This window comes from Xenopus laevis, chromosome 6L (assembly GCF_017654675.1).
Source record: "Xenopus laevis strain J_2021 chromosome 6L, Xenopus_laevis_v10.1, whole genome shotgun sequence".
NCBI lineage: Eukaryota > Metazoa > Chordata > Amphibia > Anura > Pipidae > Xenopus > Xenopus laevis.
In genome coordinates, this window is record NC_054381.1 from 36,812,716 (window position 1) to 36,833,977 (window position 21,262).

The 21,262-nt window shown below is 36.0% G+C and overlaps 1 protein-coding gene across 1 annotated transcript in view; it reads right to left on the reverse strand.

The window, feature by feature from the left end:
* Nucleotides 1-1,649: 1,649 nt before the first annotated feature.
* Nucleotides 1,650-21,262, reverse strand: part of agmo.L (alkylglycerol monooxygenase L homeolog) — a 156,283-nt gene continuing 136,670 nt past the window's right edge. The window contains exon 13 of the mRNA XM_018267345.2: nt 1,650-2,046. Within this exon, the coding sequence (XP_018122834.1) occupies nt 1,966-2,046 (81 nt within the window). The 3' untranslated portion in view covers nt 1,650-1,965. The remainder of the gene's footprint in view (nt 2,047-21,262) is intronic.

The following is a 21,262-nucleotide window of genomic DNA, read 5'->3' on the forward strand; positions in this document are numbered from 1 at the left end:
GTCAGGTATCTGTAATTCCTTGTGGGGATTGGTTGATAAAGAATTGTCATGCACGGGGGGGGGGGTGACTGCAGGTTTTGCTTCCTTTACAATTCCCTCTCCCTAACAGCTCTCTTACCTACTTTGTGTATGCAGCATGCAGTGGGGAACACAAGTAGGCAGGTGGTGTAGGGAGGGCCAGGTAGGTGTGTGCCAGGCCCCTTTGAAGATTTTTCGTGGGGGGCCCAACGTGCAGTTGTTACACCTCTGGTTGGACATCTTAAGCGGTCATGTCCAGCTCCTAATCTTGGGCGTTCTTGTAGTTGTTCCTATTACATTTCTTAGGGCAGTCATTTCCTTTGAAACCTCAGACATCTATTGTGAGAGAATTATGTTATACTGTACATAGGAAAAAATTACTTTATCCAAAGATAACTGTCCCAAGGCTTTTTTTCAGTAAAAAAATATAATTTTATTTAAATTAGCATTAAAACTCAGGTACAAACTGACCCCACCAGGCCCACCTTACGCGTTTCGCACCCTCCGGCACTTAGTCATAGGTGTACACCTATGGATAAAGTAATTTTTTGCATGTTATTACCTGAGAACTGGGGCGAGTCCCTTGGGCTTAATCAGATGTGGACTCCCAATTGATGTATAATACACTGTACATAGGAACAACCAATATTTTGACTGATGGCAGTTACCAAAGGAAACCCAATTTAGGATCCCCATTTAGCCACAACCATGTTTCAGAGTCTCTGCATCTCCTTTTGACCTGATGAAATGATGTTTCGGCTCCCTAAAATATTTTTCACACTGGTGAATTATTAACATTTTTGCAGGTAACTGTATTTCCACTAACTGAATACCAAAGTGACCAAACATCAAGAAATAGTGCCACAGATACTTTTAAGGGGTTATTTACTAAACTTTTTTTTTGTGCTCGAGGTTTTTTGGCCAAAAACACTTTTTAGAGAAATAATAATTTATCTATTATATCTATTATACCCCAAAGCTGCAAAAAAGTCTGTGGAAGATATTCCTTTTACAATTTGAAAATATTGTGATCTACACTGGGTTTCGTCCGATAATCTGAAAAATTCTGCGCTTTCGGGCGATAACCTAAAAAAAGTCAAGCGATTCATCAAATCTGAAAAATTAGTACAATTCAGATTTTTGTTTCCCTACCTTACTTCGAGTTAATTTATTGATGAATAAAATAAAATCATGGATGGGAATTTGGTCGGACTTGGTTTAATAAAAATATGAGATCAATTTGGGTTTTAATAAATAACCCCCTTAGTGTGGGGTGGGCTCCAAAGATGTAACTAGATATTACTGGGCCCCAAAGCAAATTATTTTTCAGGCCCCAAAAATGTCTAGAGGTTGACGTTTTTTAGCAATATTTATTAAAATTGTATATGAATTAGAGCCCCGTGGAGCCCTATACTTGCTTCCTCTGTAATAACACCCCTGGTGGACTCCTCTTTGTTACTTTTGCAAGTAGCCATTGTATAAGCCCACAATCAAATAATTGCATCACATCTGGAGAAACAATATCTGTATATTTCAAATCATAACTAATAAAATACAAGAGCCTTTACCTCTACTACTTATATCAAACACACATTATACATTTTAACAGTGGTTTGAAATCATTTTATTTGAAAACAAAGCAACAATACCATTTATTTGGGGGGGGGTATTATTATTTAAAATTTTGTTTCTTACACATTGCAAATGCATATGTTACATTATACTTCATTCTCATTCCAATGTTGTACCATTTGCTATTGAAGATCACATATGACATGAACTGAGATGTACTATCTCAACATGAAAGGTTGTATTCCATGGCCTGTATCTACTGTAGAGCAAAAAAGGAATTGGGTTAATCATATTAACATAAAACAGTTTTGCTCTGGGTACATTTTACTTTGTACATTTGCTAGAATGATTGCATATGTTTATGCTATAGCTAAATTATTCCAGTTTTTTCGTCCCGGTGATCGCTTCATTTATGGCTTTTAATCCCCACGCAGCAGTGCAGAAGGAAAATGTGGCCTAGAAAATTAAAAAATCAGAGTTTCAGTATTTGATTCAATGTTTATTGCATTATCAGTACAAGATATATCTTTGTATATTTCACATTTCAGATGATCTCTTATTTATAAAGAAGCAACATATTCCCCAATGCAATGACATTGGGGAAATACAAAGAACATATATTGGTTACAATGGATGGTTATAATTTTAAATAAAATGGGGGGGGGAGTCTGTGTCTGCAGGACAAGATTAAGCATCCGTCAGTCATGAGTGTATTGTTTAATATTATAGGAATAATACCCTATAATTAATGGAGTGACTTAAAATAAAATTTAAAGGTGCCAACAGATAGGCTGAATACTTCCAATCAGGGCTTCCATCAGTGGGATACAGGAGTACTGTAGTCAGAGGGACCAAGATGAAATAATACAATTTGTGAGTCACAAAAGGGGTGGAGATTAAAAGGGAGTGGGTGAGTCTTACGTGGAGTAGGAGGTTTATCATAATTGAGAATGACAAGGGAGATTAGTGGTGTGGAATTGCTTTCCAGTGAGACTCCATTTTACTTTTACTTTACTTGGGGGCCCAGGTGACAGTAGGCTAATAATTGGGCCCCCCTGGGGGGAGGACATGGTTCTATTTTCAGTATACAAATTAGACCATTATATAGATATTAACAATCCTTTGACAAACAATATATTTATCCATTTGCTAATAGAACTAGTAATTACCCTACCTACAATCTTCCTCTCTCCTCTCCCCCCCCCAAATTCGACTAGACAGTTATCCAAATTCGATTCGGGTTTTTAAAAAAAATTCAAATTTGATTTTCGAGATTTATCATACTCTGGCCCTTTAAGAATTTAAATTCGACTATTCGCCACCAAAAACCTGCCAAATTGCTGTTTAAGTCAATGGCAGAGGTCAAGGGATACATTTGGAGATGTTTGAAGCCTTCCTGACATTTGAGTTTTTTTCTGAGAAGAACTAGAATCTAGTTTGATGAAATTCAGATCAAATTCGAGTCGGATTTTCGGGTTGTTAAATTCGTCCGAGTTTAACAAATTCGATTTTATTTTGAATTTCAAATTTATGGGAGTATTGGGGAGTTTAAAAACTCACATGAATTCGAAAATCGACCGTTAATAAATGTGCCTCCCCATGTGCCCGCCTGCACACCACTCACTCTGCACATTTCCAGTATTTTAGGAATTTATTTTCCGTGAACTTCAGATTTCTCTGCCCATAGACCTCAATTAATTTATATGTGCTGCTATAACAATGCAATTTAGAATTTTGAATTCTAGGTCAAAGTATAAAACATAGAATACGGTAAGCACCATTTCAAAGGATCTTTTTTTTTTATAACAGGATATTCATGGGTCTTGTGTGTTTATATAAACATTTATATATATATATATATATAGCATTCATGATATAGACTTCCAGTAACTGCCAGAATAATGCAGGTCACAAAGTGAACCTCTCGTGCTACACCAGAAGTGCTGCTCGGCGTACGGGTGATGTTATCAGCAGAAACAATAACTGTGCCGCTGAATGCAGCATAATAATGTGACTGCAGTTACTGTAAAGACAACGCCTTGTCAAGAAAAATAAGGACAATAATAAGAACTGAGTTCTAACATAAAGATTTAACGATTCATGAAGTCAAGATTCCTTGTCACGCATCTCTGCACATTTTCTGCTGTGACATTTTGCACGTTTTACACTTGCTAAACATCGTTAAGAAATCAAAAAAAGCCATGGTGATGTGTAGCAATCAATACGCAAACATGTGCTTGTTTTGTTTTTTTACCAGAGGGTGACATGTCTGTCTAGAGCAGTGATTGCCAACCAGTGGCTCATGAGCAGCACATTGCTTACCAACCCATTGGATGTTGCTGCCAAACAAATGCCTCCTGTAGAATGCAAGTATATAGGGGCTACCAAAAAGCCAACCTCAGCCCTTATTTGCCCCCCCCCCTTGGAACATATTTTATGCTCCCCAACTCTTTTTATATCTGATTGTAGCTCAAGGGTAAAAAAGGTTGGGGACCCCCTGGTCTAGAGTACATGGATTTATGTGCAGCAAATAACATCAAAGAAAATGGGAAATACACTTTAATTGTCTAAAAGTGATGTAGAGGTAGACTTTCACTTGTTACCAGTACAGCCCAAAACTTTCAAATGATCTTTTAATTCAGTGGGTGGTTAAGCCTTGACAAGTGACCTCTACATCAGCTATGCACCATTTTATCTTCCTTTCATCAAACTGATAGAAATTAAAAGGCCTTCAACCTTGTCCTTGTCCTCTCAAGTCTAATGCATACCAGCTCATGCCGAAAATTCCTATATGGTTATCAGAGTGGGCATTTCTCTTCCCAAGCATAAAACAGGATGGTAAGATGGGTCTTGGTGATTGGGCAAGGCTTAGACTGGTGAAAAGGTCAGCCATTGATTAAGCAAACAAAACTGCATTACAGTCAAGATGTTACTTGTCTCCTGTTAGGGCTATTGGTATTATTTGAAAATATTGCAAAGAAAATGACAGGTTATCACTGTATCAGGGCTGCTTCTGCCATGAGGCAATGTGAGACCCTAACCTCAGGCGGCAGCGAGCGACCAGTTACAAGGGGTGGCAAAAAGCTGCCTCTTGTAACTTTATGAGCTTTTAACCCAGAAATTCGGCTCCGCTGGTGCAGAGAGCGCCATTGCGCTTAATGCACTAGCGATACTGCCCTCTTACACCCGCTCTGACGCAAATTTTTAAGCGCAGAGTGGGAGTGGAGGGGGGCGGCATCTGGATTGCTGAAACTTGAAACATTCGAGATTTATTAAGTGTAAAAACCACAAAAATCTCTAATACAAACTTCTCCAATGGGAGCTGCTCTAATCTTATCTGACTTTTTTTAGCCATTCAGACTAGATAATTTTTCAGATTTTTTCTGCTAGCAATTATTCAAAAAAACTCTAATTTTGAGAGGTTTTAGAGGTATTTGTATTTTCTTCTGCGTTTTTTCTGTTCAAACTTTCAAACTTTTTATATTCGGATCTTCTAATTTCTTTTGTGGCATTTGTAATTTTACAGAAATAGAATAAGCGTGGCTTCAAAATGCCCTAAATCCACTAATAGTTTACCTTTAATAAATAAACCAACTGTTCTTTGCTTACTAACACCTTCTCCAACCAATACCACTTGTAAGCTCATTCAAACACTATTCTTTGTTAAATACTGTTAGACTAGGACAGCATGCCTGGTCTGAAAAGAAGAGATCTTACCCAAACTAGAACAGAATAACTGAATTCTGAACAGCATAAGAACTTGCTATAATATATGTGTGTTTATTTATATTTTATATAACCAATTACAGAAAGATGTTAGCACCAATTATGATGAGCTGGCATTGTGTTATAATGGATTTATTAACCAAGTGCTAACATTTAATTGATACATGTGAACTACAGTTTAAGCAAGACATTTTTGGTATAATTAGGGGCATATTTATCAAGGGTCGAATTTCGAAAAAACTTCAAAATTCGAATTCAAAAAGACTAACCGAAATTAAGTCAAAGTTTTTTTTGGGTTGAATAGGTTTGTTTTCGATCAAATAGGTCAGTATTTGGCCGAATTCGGATTGTTCAAATCGAAGGAATAGTGATTCAAAGTTTTTCCCAAAAAAAACGTAAATTTTTCAAAGTCCACCATTTGAGGTCCCCCATAGGCTAACACAGGAATTCGGCAGGTTTTAGATGGTGAATGGTCGAAGTTGAATTTTTAAAGAGACAGTACATGATAAAATGCGATATTCAAATTTTCAATTTTTTTTCAAATTCGTATAGAATTTGGACTACTCCCTAGTAGAAGTACACAAAAATTAGCTTGAAATTCTTATTTTTTTTCATTCGAAAATTCACGTCAACCTTTGATAAATCTGCCCCTTAGGGGCAGATTTACAAAGCTCGAGTGAAGGATTCGAATTAAAAAAACTTCGAATTTCGAAGTGTTTTTTGGGCTACTTCGACCATCGAATGGGCTACTTCGACCTTCGACTACTACTTCGACTTCGAATCGAACGATTCGAACTAAAAATCGTTCGACTATTCGACCATTCGATAGTCGAAGTACTGTCTCTTTAAGAAAAACTTCGACCCCCTACTTCGGCAGCTAAAAGCTACCGAAGTCAATGTTAGCCTATGGGGAAGGTCCCCATAGGCTTGCCTGTGATTTTTTGATCGAAGGATATGTTGCATGTTGAACAACATTCTGAAATACATTTTATAAAAGCTTATCGATTAGCTTATCTAATTTGTGCGTAACTGTTTGGTAATTGTGTAGGAAAGTGAAAAAAATAAGTGTATTTTTCTTAATGCTTAGTCAAGTTAGACCAAGGTTACACGGGACATGTGACTCTATACAATATTCTCACAATCCCAAAATGTTATCTTTTATCTATAAGACAGAGCCAGGAGGGTAGGTTTTTACTATCAAATACTTTAAATCAGCAAATATATGTTTATTTGTTTATTTCTAAAAAAAAAATAATAGGAATGGCCTTGCATTTTGCTTCTCTGGATTATAACCACAGTCTACTCTATGTAAATTTGTAAAGAGAAAAACATCTGTGCTCCTTTCCAATTCAAAAATGACTTCTAAACATGTTTTATAGAAATAGGAATGAATTATTTGCTGTAGGATCAACAGGATAACCTGGTCATGTTCTTATTTTGGATAATGAAAACATGGAAATGATTCAAACAAAATTCCTGTACTCATTTTTCATTCTCACATGATGGAGATAGTGGAGGAAGAAAAGAGGAATCTAATCATCAAATACTGAAAGAATATTCTATATTCCCTATCGAATATATATTCCCATTTGTTATTATCTTATTTCTGTCTATTTTAATGATATATTGAATTTGTCATATACAACATGAAAATTCATAGCTTCAACATTATATTATCTGATTTTCAAACATTTCCTAGAAGGAGAAATGCTAAAAGATATCATGTATACAGAATGAAAAATATGGGCTAAAACATGTGCAAGAGAAACCAGATGTGTGCATTTACACATATACGGAGAAGAAAATGTAAATACACTAGTTTCAGCAATCAACTTAAAATCTTGTTAATGTTGCTCTAAAACGCAAATAAAGAAAGATCTCGAACAAACAACGTTTCAGGCCTGCGTGGCCTTTTTTCACGTTTCCAAGCAAGAAACCCAATAAAGGCTTTTTTAAGATTATACACAATTTGGATGGTGCTGTGATTTCGTTATTGTATTCCATAAAAAGCCATGCCAAATTTTTAGTTTTGAGGGTGAAGAGATGCAGAAATGAAGGCGAATTATTAAAAACATTATAAAAATAAAAAAGTCCATCTAATAATTTAGTAAAAAAATTACCCATCTATAGCATAATAAGTATTTATTTAGTTGGTTAATTTACACATTAATGATGCTGTAATGGATATACATTGCAATGTTTGTGACATCTCAATAATTTATGCCACTTTAAGTTGGTGTATTTCCAAAAGTCATCAAATATTTCCAGACAGTCCTCCTTGGTAGGTGAAGCCATGTGCATGGTTGGCTCATTTCCTATTCAGTCTCCACTCAATGAGCTGGAAAATCAACATCTTTTTTAGGTAAGGAGCTTTACTTACAAGCTCTGGAGTTTAAGGGAAAAAATTTAAATTTGGATGAAACAGAAATCCATTGAAAACAAATTTTTAAGAAGAAAGGGGATGCTGGCACATGGAGCATGCAAAACAAGTCTAACTACATGGTGTTACAAGAGTTAAGCCAATTTGTAGCAATTGTTCAGATTAAATATAACATAATAAAAAACAAGGAGAAAAATTACTATTACAATGCTGCAATACCCTAATTTCTTAATGTAATGACACTTTTATATATATATAAATATATAATACAATATATTAAAATAGACAAATTTAGCACAAACACAAAACCTAACCGTAATTGATGTTATCATAACTGTAAGTTATATGAAATAAGACACACTTCCAGTTCAATCTGTTTGCCTGGAACCTGTCAAACTGCTAGTTGATTCAAAGAAAGGTAAAAAAAAAAAAAGTCAAACCCAGAGGTGTGACTTCTTGGATATGGATGCAATGGACAGATTCATTCTTAGAAAATACTGGGATTTTTTCTAGAAAAATTACTGATAAATGAGTTAAAATCGTGGAAGGGAGTTTGGTCGGATTGTCTTCATAAAAAAATTGATTAATTTGAGTTTTAGTAAGTAAGCCCCACAGTGTTGAAGCCAGTGAGTAAGCTGTACAATCAGGCATCGAACCGTTTTTATTTTTAATTTGCCACCAATGCACTGGCATTGTGATATGGTAATGCTACCGGTTCTCCCTGAGAAGAGTGTAGTAATTTTAAACACCCATGCACAGAAGCATACAATTAGGGGCAGATTGTGAATTAGGTCGAGGTGAAGTTTCGAATGAAAAAAATTCTAATTTTGAGCTATTTTTTTGTGTACTTCGACAAGGGAATAGTCCAAATTCGATTCGAATTTGAAAAAAATGAAAAGATTTAAATATCGAAACTTTTCATGTACTGTCTCTTTAAAAATTTGACTTCGACCATTCGCTATCTAAAACCTGCCGAATTGTTGTTTTAGCCTATGGGGGACCTCCTTGAACATATTTGGTGTCAATTGTGGACTTTGAAAAATCAAAGTTTTTTTGGGGATCGAATGCGCTATTCGTTCGATTCGTACAGATCTATTCAACCAAAAAAAACGTAGACTTTATTTCGGTTGGTCTTTTTGAATTCGAATCTAGAAATTTTTCAATTCAAAATTTGACCCTTTATAAATATGCCCCTTAGTAAATTATGAAAACTTAATTAATTATGGTTGATGGTTGCTTTAAAAAATTAAAAAGAAAAAAACAGCAAGACAATGAATAGGTTATTGTGGTACCAACACTAACATCAAGCTGGTCTGCAAGTGACCAACATTTTATGAATATTTGCAACAATAAATATGTTGATTGAATTTTCATGCAAGAAAATATCTCTATATTCAGTGGAGTAATGATGAAGGGGGAAAATAATTTCCACTATATTATGCATCTACTTTTGAAGAAAAAAATGAATAGGTAATATAAAAATAAAATGTCAGAGGTGCATATGCGTGTGTATCACAAAATATATGATACAGTGATCAACATCTTTTATCAATCATATTTTTCATTCATTCAAATCAAGACATGGATATTTGTAGGGATTTTTCTTCTTGCTAAAATACATTTTAAAGAAGTTTTGTGCAGTTAACACCTTGCCTGGCAAAAACAACTATTTTAAATGTAATGTTGTCAGAATTATCTAATACATAATATATAATGTCCTATGCTTTACATAATAGCTCTGTGGCAGTATACCTAAAATAACACATTTGTCTGTTGTAATGTTCCTTAGAGGACTAACGTTGATGTTTGGGCTTTGAGTAGAAAAAATCATCAACTTTGATGCATACTAATCCTTAAATCTATGTCTGTATCATATATTAACTTTAGACATTAACCTTGCATTTTGCCAAAAATGTGCTCAACAACCTAATAAAAAAAGACTTATTTTTGAGATATAATGTTATGTTGAATCTAAGCCCTTATTGCAAATCTTTTTTTTTACCATGGACATTTTGGACAGTATAACTAAACAGATTTATTCATGGAAACTCTTCCAGGGTTATTTACTATAAAAATCCGAATTTATCTCATTGTCCCAAAAAAAAAAGCTTGACCAAAATCCGATGCACGATTTTGCCTTATTTATTAATAAATTAACTAGATTTTATCAGAATGGTAAAAAAACCCCGGATCGTACAATCTTTTCTCCAGAAATCGTACAATTTTTTTGCCCGAAGACTAAAAAAGTCGGATTTTCGGGCTAAACCCAGCACAGACCACGATAACTTGAGATTGAGATAGGTGCCTCTCCCAATGACTTATACAGGACCTCGACAGGTTTGAGATTTAGGATTTTTGGATTCAAACTTTTTGCAGCATCGAGGTATAATAAATCTCGAAAATATTGGAGGTTTTTTTTCTATTAAAAAGTTTTTGCCCCAAAAAGCTTGATCAGAAAAATTTGAGGTTTAGTAAATAACCCACTTTAAAGTGTCAAAAATTATAATAAAGACAATAAGGGTGGTCTGCATTCAAATGTTATTGTTATCTAAAGTGCTTTACTCCTTAAAAATCACCAACATTTCTTCTCCTGTTTGGGGCCTTTTTCTAGGAGCCAAGACATTGGTGAAGTATATGGAATAAAGCACTTTAAGAAACATGGACATTGTAGTGCGGACCCTCTTTATTGAATAGATATATGTATATATATTTACTGTATATATTTTCATTCTGCATTGTATTGGTTGATGTTTTTTGCACTATTAGTAACAAATGAAGTTATGGCTGGTATTATTACAACTATTATACCGTTGCACAATTTTAATTGTTAATTAGTTAGGTGAGTGTGCGGTGGGTGATATATGGGTCATTTTTCTTTGGGGGAAAAATACTGTATGGAATGATTTGAAGCCTTCACTTGATCCTTAAAACAATTCCTGCTTTTCTGTTTATTCATATCTCTGTCTATCACACACACGTGCAGAAAGAGAAAGATCTCACTAATTATTTATTTGCTTATTTCCGTTTTTAACTATACTCTGCACAAAGGGATATCCACATTTAAGCAAATTACAAACATTTACAATGATTCTACGCCTCTATCCTACTGAATTCCCACAGCAGAGCTTAGAGTAGAGAATTTTCTGAACCACTGAGTAAAGATGTTCTATTATGCTGAAAGTCCCTATGGTAAACTAAGGAAATGATGATGAGGTTTGGCATTTCTCATGCTCCTTGTTTGGGCACAGAAATTCCACCTCTGCATTTGACATTATCATACACATTTGCAATATTGAGAAAAAAAGATACAGTATATCTCTATTGCTGCTTATATGCTTCAAAAATGTGTAAATGTTTGCCCATTGATCAACAGTTTGAAAAGCACTGTGCATACAGCTGTACCCCCAAACTTCCACATTGACAAATTAATCAATATGATTATTGGTTCATGATCCTTTTTATTTAATTACCAATGTTCTGTCTCATCCTCACTGCATTCTTTTGATTAATACAGCAAGCCCCGGCCAACTGTATTAAGGTCTGGGGCCACTTCCGGTTATATGTGACGTTACTTCTGCAGTCACTGTGCCACGATGTGCACAATACACTCTAACTCCTTCATTGTAAGATTTACAAGGCAAGACTCCAGCAGTGGCTGGGGAGAGTTTTTTATTTGTTTTTGAAAAACGTTATCTAGTATATATGCACCCGTGGGCTGTTCCCTCCCTAGGCACAAGCCCTCGGTGCCTGTATATACAGTAAATACGGCCCTGCCAGTAATAGCAATCACTGGATATAAATCAAGTGTGATTTCATTCTGCAGATTTCAAAATATAACCACGATTAACCAATGGAACTTCTGCTCAGGTTGATTGGAGTTCATGCTTTGCTTATGCTGATCAGAAACCTCTGTACTGATGAACCACCGATAAGGATGAAACCAGTCTTTAGTTGGTTTCTCATCAGTACCTAACTGTCTGTGTTTAAAACCCCACTGGATTAGCAACATTTCAGGTTCCAAACTTTGTTTCCTGTCCAGGTTTCTCTCTGTTTTACATACAATGAAGGAACTCCTCACTGTCTAGTGGCAAACATTGCATTTTCTACAAATGCACTGTGTGACATTAGACCGATTGATTAAATTAACAGCCAATTCAAAACTGACTAGTTTTCATTCTTCTCTAATGATCACCTTGACAATGGATGAGAACTGAAAACATGACATATCTGCCCCTTGATGAGGCTTTTTAGGCCACTACAGTGCTGCAAATAACTTGCTTGGCATTTTGACCATGTCATACATCTTATCTTAAGATTGTGTGATATGATAATATATGCATTGTTATAATTATATATATTACCACTCCTTCTGATAAAGATGGCTTCAGGGATACATTGCAATTGGGAAGGAAAGATAATCTGCATGATTCAAATGGATTAAATAGTATTGCTGAAACCTTTAAGCAATAATATGTATTATTATTATTATTGTTAACATGTATTTATATTTTATACAGGAATATATAGAGCACCGACATATTCAGCAGTGCTGTAAAGTAAATGTGTTTATACACACATCACATGAAATATTTACACAGAACATATGTTACATACATCACAACCAATACAGGTACAAAAGGCGAGGAAGGCCCTGTGCAAATGGGCTTACAATCTAAAGGGAAGGGAATAAGACACAAAGTATGGGAGTGGGCAAGATCAGAATTAAGTGTGTTAGAGATGTAGTACTGTATGTAGTATTGCATTTGGTAGCTAAGCAGAAGATAGACTTCTCTAAATAGGTGTGTTTTAAGAGACACACACAAGTGAGAATTCCAGAGGAGGGATGCAGCCATTGCAAAGTCTTGAATGCGAGCATGTGAGGAGGTAATGAGAGAAGAGTTAAGTAGTAGGTCAGTAGAGGAGGGTAGTACGTGGCTGGATGAGTATCTAGAGATGAGCTCAGAGATGAGAGATGTAGTACTGTATGTAGTATTGCATTTGGTATCTAAGCAGAAGATAGACTTCTCTAAATAGGTGTGAGTATCTAGAGATGAGCTCAGAGATGTAGGGTGAGGCAGAGTTATGAAGTGCTTTGAATGTCAGGGTCAATAATTTGAATTTTATTCTGAAAGGTAGCAGAAGCCAGTGCGGAGATTGGCAGAGTGACATGACAGAGGAGGAGCGGTTGCTGAGGTGTATAAGCCTGGTGGCAGTGTTCATTATGGACTGGAGAGGTGACCGTGTCTGGCGGGGAAGGCCAATTAAAAGAGAGTTACAGTAGTCTACACGTGATATGACAAGAGAGTGAATAAGAATTTTGGTTGCATCTTGGGTAATAAATGATCGTATTTTGTATATGTTCCATAGGTGGAAGTGACATAATTTAAGGGTAAGGGCAATTTCAGTGGAGTTTTGTTGTTAAAACCAGATTGCAAGCCTCTGCCTACTAAGCCAGATAATCCCCCCTCCCTGCTTCCCCCCACATACTTCAATAGGTCTGAAAATGTCTCCAAAATATTTCTCACCTAACAGTGCAAAGTAAGCGCAGCAGAGCTTGTGGGTGCCATCTTCTGGATGTTTTAAATTTTTGTTGGGTCCTCAATTTCGGTCCTCTTTGGCAATTTCGGGCACTTTTGTCACATGCGCAGTCGGTACAAACTGGAAGACTGCTCTAACTGCGCATACACAGATACAGATGAAGACTGGAGTTCTGGAAGTTGGTGCCCACAAGCTTCGCTGCGCTTATTCTGCACTGTTAGGTGTGAAATATTTTAGGGACATTTTCAGACATATTGAAGTATGGGGGAGCGAAGTAGGTAGGGGCTTTTCTTTATTGTCAGTTTGAGTTCTTTAATTTCATCAGTGTTTGTATATAATTGAATAAAGCACATAATTACATGTATATGTATGACTATAACTCTTAGCGTGTATTTACTACGGCTGCCATAACTATGGGCAGCTAAAGCATCTGAAACCTAGGCAAGCTCATGAATCAACTCTTATTAATAGCAGGAACTGACTTAACCTTGTAAGTACTGAATTACTATAAGTGCCTTCAGTAATCTTCTTCTAAATCTTCTTCTTACTTCCACTAATATGGGCAAAGAACAATGTGCCAATATGTAGTTTTCAACTTTTATCAACAGATGTACTGGTCCAGGAAAAAAATTCCGCCATTTTACTTTTTCCAGGCATTTGTTTTCAGAAAGATTTGTGCAAAGGCATTAATGTAGAATTTGCAGATTTTATGCTGTAGTGCAGGGCCAAGTATAAGTCTGCCCTAAAAACACCTGGTAAAGTGTTTTAAAATGGCTCTGTGGGACTGCATTTGGTTTTTCCCTTTTTTTGCAAAGGAGCATCAACAAAAATGAATAATTACATACACTGAGGGATCTTAAACCAATTGACACCCCCCCCCAGTGAATTGGGCTTTACATGTCCTTTCATCGACAGTTCTGCTGAAATGTGTTCTGTTGTACAGCACTGTGAGATATGTTGGTGCTTTATTAATTAAGTGTTGTTAATAATAACAATAATCTTAATAATAGTAATAATAATTTTTTGTGGTTTGGGGACATTTTATTGCCTGCAGGGGCCCCCATAAAGCTGTGCATCCCTGTGCAGGAAATTTGTCAATATTCTAAAATACCTATAAAGAAGACACCTATTCATAATAAACAGGCTTAAAACAAGCACACAGACACTTAGGGGCCCATTCACTAAGTTCGAGTGAAGGAATAGAATAAAAAATACTTCGAATTTCGAAGTATTTTTTTGGCTACTTCGACCATCGAATTGGCTACTTCGACCTTCGACCACGACTTCGAATCGAACGATTCGAACTAAAAATTGTTCGATCATTCGACCATTCGATAGTCAAAGTACTGTTTCTTTAAGAAAAAACTTCGACCCCCTAGTTCGCCACCTAAAAGCTACCGAAGTCAATGTTAGCCCATGGGGAAGGTCCCCATAGGCTTTCCAAGTTTTTTCTGATCGAAGGATAATCCTTCGATCGATGGATTAAAATCCTTCGAATCGTTCGATTCGAAAGGATTTAATCAATCGAACAATTATTCCTTCGATCGTTCGATCGAACAAATTGCGCAAAATCCTTCGACTTTATTTACTAAACCTCAAATTTTTCTGATTGAGCTTTTTGGGGCAAAAACTCGAATTTTTCATGGAAAGAAAAAAAAAATCAAAATTCTCAATATTTATTATACCCCGATGCTGCAAAAAGCCAGAATCCAAAAATCTGCCATCTCAGATCTTTCAAGGTACTGTATAAGTCAATGGGAGAGGCACCTATCCTACATTGAACTTATTGTGGTCTGCACTGAGTTTATCCTAAAAAACTGACTTTCTTGGGGTTTTCAAGCAAAAAGTCAAGCTTTTCAGGAGAAAGGCCAAAAAAAATCGTACCATTCTGGTTTCTGTTAAATTTTTTCGCCAATCCCGTTAAAACAAGTTAATTTATTAATAAATAAGTCAAAATCGGGCATGGGAGTTTGGCAATGAGATACATTCAGATTTTAGTAAATAATCCCCTTAAATGGAGAATTTATTTTAATTAAACTACATTTAAGTAGATATAAACACTGGTAAACTAAATATTTATGCGCAATCAGTATATAATAGGTCTCTTTTAAAAACTTTGCAGGCCTGTGGTGTATCTAAAGTGGATCAGGGTGATAAATATACCACTGCAGCAGTACAAAGTGCAGCCATGTGTCTGGATCTTACTATGCTACTTTTCAACTGGACCTCTATTTTGTTGCTCTAGTAACGTCTATTTATGGTCCTTTTCCAAACACTTTTTATTTTACTTGTACTGCATGCAAAGAAAGGGATTTTCAGAAATTGTGCTCTGTTGTATTATAGCACCTGGCTAAATATTGATTGTAAGCTCTTCTGGACCGAGCCATTTTAACATCTTGTATCATTATTGGTTGTATTTTTGTATGTAATCTGCATGCTCAGTGTATAAACTTATTTATTGCACAGTGCTGTGGAATATGTTGGCACTTTTTAAATACTTGTTAATAGTAATAATAATACAGGTACAGGACATATTATCCAGAATGCTCGGGACAATGTTCAAAAGATGCTTCTAAATACTTCAAAAACCTTGCCAGTGGTTTTGGTTAAAATCTTTCACCAATCACAGCCTCATCAGTAGTAAAAAGTCAGAAAGACATCCATTACTTCATAAATTGACTTGGTTATACATTTATATACTGATGATCCACTGAGCTACTAGTAGTCTTGAAAAAAAAATCCAACATGCATGAGTTGTTACCTTGTGACGTATCTATTTATTATATTATAATCTTATCTAGCTCCAAGGAAAAACAGGTAAAGTCCATTTAAGGGTTCAACCCAGTATTGGACTGGGCCTGTTCAAAGTTAGGTGGAGAGAGCTGTTTATATATCTCCATCTTAAGGCATATATTGGAAGTTTTTTATTGGCCAAGGCTATCTGGTGTTTCTTTTGTTTAAAGGGGAGGCACCATGAAGTTGTTTTCTTTTCAAACCACATTTGTTGGAGTGGTTGCATGGTGCTAAAAAGAAAGCCTCAGTAGGAGAAAAAGGAAAAATTAGCTAGTAATAGCTCACTCTAGGAATGAGAATTAGGTTGAGAGCAGTTAGCAAAGCAGCTCCACAGAGAACAGATGGGTTAGTACACTAGGGGGCACATTTACAAAGCTCGAGTGAAGGATTCGAATTAAAAAAACTTTGAATTTCGAAGTGTTTTTTGGGCTACTTCGACCATCGAATGGGCTACTTCGACCTTCGACTACGACTTCGACTACGAATCGAACGATTCGAACTAAAAATCGTTCGACTATTCGACCATTCGATAGTCGAAGTACTGTCTCTTTAAGAAAAACTTCGACCCCCTAGTTCGGCAGCTAAAAGCTACCGAACTCAATGTTAGCCTATGGGGAAGGTCCCCATAGGCTTGCCTGAGTTTTTTTGATCGAAGGATATTCCTTCGATCGTTGGATTAAAATCCTTCGAATCGTTCGATTCGAAGGATTTAATCGTTCGATCGAATGAATAATCCTTCGATCGTTCGATCGTAGGATTTGCGCTAAATCGTTCGACTTCGATATTCGAAGTCGAACGATTTTAGTTCCTAGTCGAATATCGAGGGTTAATTAACCCTCGATATTCGACCCTTCATACATCTGCCCCCAAGTGTCATCCACCAGCATAGGGACGTAAGCAGGGATGGAGGACATCACAGTTTCCTTAAATGAAAAGGATCTAGGGGTCTTTGTAGATAACACGTTGTCTAATTCTGGGCAGTGTCATTCTGTGGCTACTAAAGCAAATAAAGTTCTGTCTTGCATAAAAAAGGGCATTAACTCAAGGGATGAAAACATAATTATGCCTCTTTATAGGTCCCTGGTAAGGCCTCATCTGGAGTATGCAGTTCAGTTTTGGACTCCAGTCCTTAAGAGGGATATAAATGAGCTGGAGAGAGTGCAGAGACGTGCAACTAAATTGGTTAGAGGGACGGAAGACTTAAATTATGAGGGTAGACTGTCAAGGTTGGGGTTGTTTTCTCTGGAAAAAAGGCGCTTGCGAGGGGACATGATTACACTTTACAAGTACATTAGAGGACATTATAGACAAATGGCAGGGGACCTTTTTACCCATAAAGTGGATCACCGTACCAGAGGCCACCCCTTTAGACTAGAAGAAAAGAACTTTCATTTGAAGCAACGTAGAGGGTTCTTCACAGTCAGGACAGTGAGGTTGTGGAATGCACTGCCGGGTGATGTTGTGATGGCTGATTCAGTTAATGCCTTTAAGAATGGCTTGGATGATTTTTTGGACAGACATAATATCAAAGGCTATTGTGATACTAAGCTCTATAGTTAGTATAGGTATGGGTATATAGAATTTAATTAAAAGTTGGGAGGGGTGTGTGTATGGATGCTGGGTTTTCATTTGGAGGGGTTGAACTTGATGGACTTTGTCTTTTTTCAACCCAATTTAACTATGTAACTATGTAACAGTGATGCCCTTATATTGGACTGGACATTGTTTAGTGACTGCTATTACTGGCTGTAGCTTATACCCTGCCTGTGTCTAATACCCTCAAGGAAATAACTATATCTGAAAAAACTGTATAGTGGAAGTGACATTTGCAACACTTTTGTGAGTTCCAGATAATAAACAGTTAACCCTGTTTTAAAGAACCACAGTTATTCAAAGACTTTTTAAGTGTGTGTGACATCCTCCATTCATCCAGCATGGGCTCATCTTAGAGAGAGAGGCCTGTGTAATGCATTCTCTGCTGGGAGTTACAAGGAGTCTTCTTTGCCAATGAATGGTATAGCTCCAAAATGGCTTTACACATTTATATAGTATAAATATAAAACTACAGTACATCATATCCATATCATATCATATAAAACAAAATCATTCTAAATCTAAAATAAGTAACTTTATTATACAAAATGTTAATTAGCGGGATAAGTGTGTTCCATAAGAAATTGTTTAGCAAACTGTTAAAAATTAAGCTAACTAAACAACACTAAACAATTTAATTGTTTTAAGATTTTATAAATTATTGCCGAAAACAACACTTTTAAAAAGATCATCTGGTTGGCTCTCTGTAACTTTGGTTCAGTGAGTTTCCAAGGAAAGAAGGAAAATTCATTGGTCCCCTGAGCTTAGTAAGTATATTTTTTCTTTTTAGACATTATAAAAAGACTGGAGCTTTCCATGCTCTGGGATTCTCCTATGAGCTGAGAATGCACATTCTTTCCTTTAATTTCCCACAACAGGAAGACAATCATAGGCCAACAAATCAAAGTAGGTAGGCCAAAGTAAAATTAAGCATGTGTGCATATAATGTTCATTTTGATTTTAGTCTAGACTTACTTTACCGAAACGTTTGACATCTTGCAATTTGTGAGTAATCTCAGGAAACAGAAACATTTAATTTGCTAATTGTTAAGGGCTTTGTTAACAGACTAATTTATCATTTAAATGATATTAAATAAAGAATGGAGATCTAAATGTATTTAAAGGTACAATTTACTATTAAAATGTAAGCAAAAAACATCAGCTAAAGTGCTTTCAGCAGATTAATAAAGTCCAGGAAAAGACAATAAAGCAACTGTTAATTCAGTCCTAGTAAGATAATGGGGAGTAGGTGTTTTGGAAAGGAAGAGAAAGCTCCAGAGAGTGAAACTTTGGAAAGTACTTTTTTCAAGAAATGGCTCTTTGACAAATCAGGTAGGTGGGAAGAAATATGTCTAGAGGGTGGGGAGTATTCAAGAAGGTCACAAGTTAAAATGCTTTTGTTAGCCAAAAGGACAATAAGAAGCTGGGAAAAGCAGAATTATGATGAAGGAGTGGGATCCGGAAATGTTATGGTTTCATGAAAACAAAGCCATATTTTTTTTAGTACTTATCTGGAGTGTTTTAACCGCAGTATTTAATGCTCTATGACAGGAAAATAATATAAATGACTTGTTTGGGAGAGCTCTTCTTTTTTTCTGGAATAGAAAGCCATATCATAGTAATATTTAATGTTTTTTATATATATACATACATATACGTGATGTGGTGCACTCCAAATGGAAGGTTATTAGCCCAGGTGCCTCCTGGATAAATAGGTATTTATATAGCATATAGGGAAACTCAAAATATTTATTTAGAAATCAACACTTCTGGATTTTACATAGAGAACCTTTTTTTACCTTGACAAAGGTTCTCTAAAATGTTGATAAATATTGTATGTTTTTCAACAAGTCCTATGAGTGCTGCTCTCTTGTTACATGGATAAATATATATATATATATTTAATAATATATTTATCTTTTTCAATATATGCAAGATACAAAGTAATATGAGTGCACATTCCTTGGTTTTCTCCATTTTTCACTTTTGGTGGAAGTCAGACATCTTCCTTGCACAATAGACCAGCCATTGCTACACTAAATAATGGGTAACCTACTGTGTATAGCAATGTTTTTGCAATCTGAAATTCAGTACAGCTTTGAAATTGAACCCATAGGTGTTCTTGATAAATGATTTGGACTGCATCTTCCCCATAGGACTTAATGCTTATTTTTCTCAAATTGCTCAAAACAGGAAAAAGTGAAAAAAATGTTATAAGAGGATCATTTGAGACTTTGCCCATGGGTATATATGAATATGCTGCAAAGTATTTCACAGGGTTAAAGGACATGTAAACCCCCACACAAATTATACTTTTAAGTATTTAAACACATGCCACTCTGTTTTTAAAGGTTAATAGTAAGGCTACAGCATCCACTTAATCACCTGGGATTCCTTCTCCTCCTCTAACCTACTTGGCCCTCTCTTCGGGGTTTTTTTTTTATTGTTGGCTACTGAGCATGCTCAGTTCCAAGCTTAGGCAGTAAACCTTCTCAGATTACAAAAAACATCCATTCCAGTCTAGCCAATGAAGAGATAGCATTGCTGATTCCCATAGAAACTCTCCTCTTATTTTTTCTCCTAACCTCTTCTCCTGAGCTTGGTTTAAGTTTTACACTGATCAGTCCAAGCAGGACTTTTTATCAGTCATTTCTGCCTGTGCACTGAATAAGGGTCTTTATGTACATGCACTGTTTGTAGATGTAAATGTCACTGATTATGTGAAAATGGCCAAGAGGTTTTTTTTTTTAAGGAAAATGTGACGATGCTATAGCAAATGGAGGGCATATATGCAGTACAAATGATGCCATTTGGGTGGGGAGATGTATCCAACTTATAACATGGTAAGAAAATGTAGGGGATGGGATGGAAAATGGGTGGATAGGGCAGGGAAACAGGCGCCAGGGAAGGAAATTAGGAGGAAAATAGGAAAATAAATAAAGAAGCTTGAGACAATTCCCATTGAATTCTATAGTCTATAATCTGTCCCCTAAAGTGGGAATTGTCTCTAAAAACTTTATTTCCCCAGTGTCTAATATATATATATACAGTATAATGGCCTCCTTTCGCTCAACTCTCACTATCCCAAAATGTTTAAAGGAGCTTGGAGCATTAAGCTTCCTGTCACAGGAATATGGGAAAATATCTTCCTGCCATAGGAATATGAGAAATATATCTCCCTCTTCCCACATTCCCTTTCTTTCTTTCCTTCGTCTTTCTATTTCTCTCTCTATCTCTTTCTTTTCCTATTTTTTATGTAGCATGCATGTCCTTATAGTTCCTTTTTCTTCCTCTTGCACTGTCTTTTATTGATGAACGGGCCACCACCAATACTTGTGTGTTATGCATACACTGGCATAGGAAAAATATATTTGCAAGCAAGCATTGCAGTGACTTTTAAAATTGCCCTTTTGAATCCTCAGATACATAGTTTAATATGCTTGGCAAAATACATTATTGGTGTTTTGTAATCCTAGCTCTGTTCTATTAAAATTCTGCATGACATAATTTCTGTTATTGCTGGATCATGAACATATAGCAGAAGCTATGTAGGTGTGTGAAGTAGTCTGATACTTGACTAGTAGCACAGATGTTTTCTACATCTTCTGATCACTGCTGTGGAGAATGTTCCCTTTGTCTGAT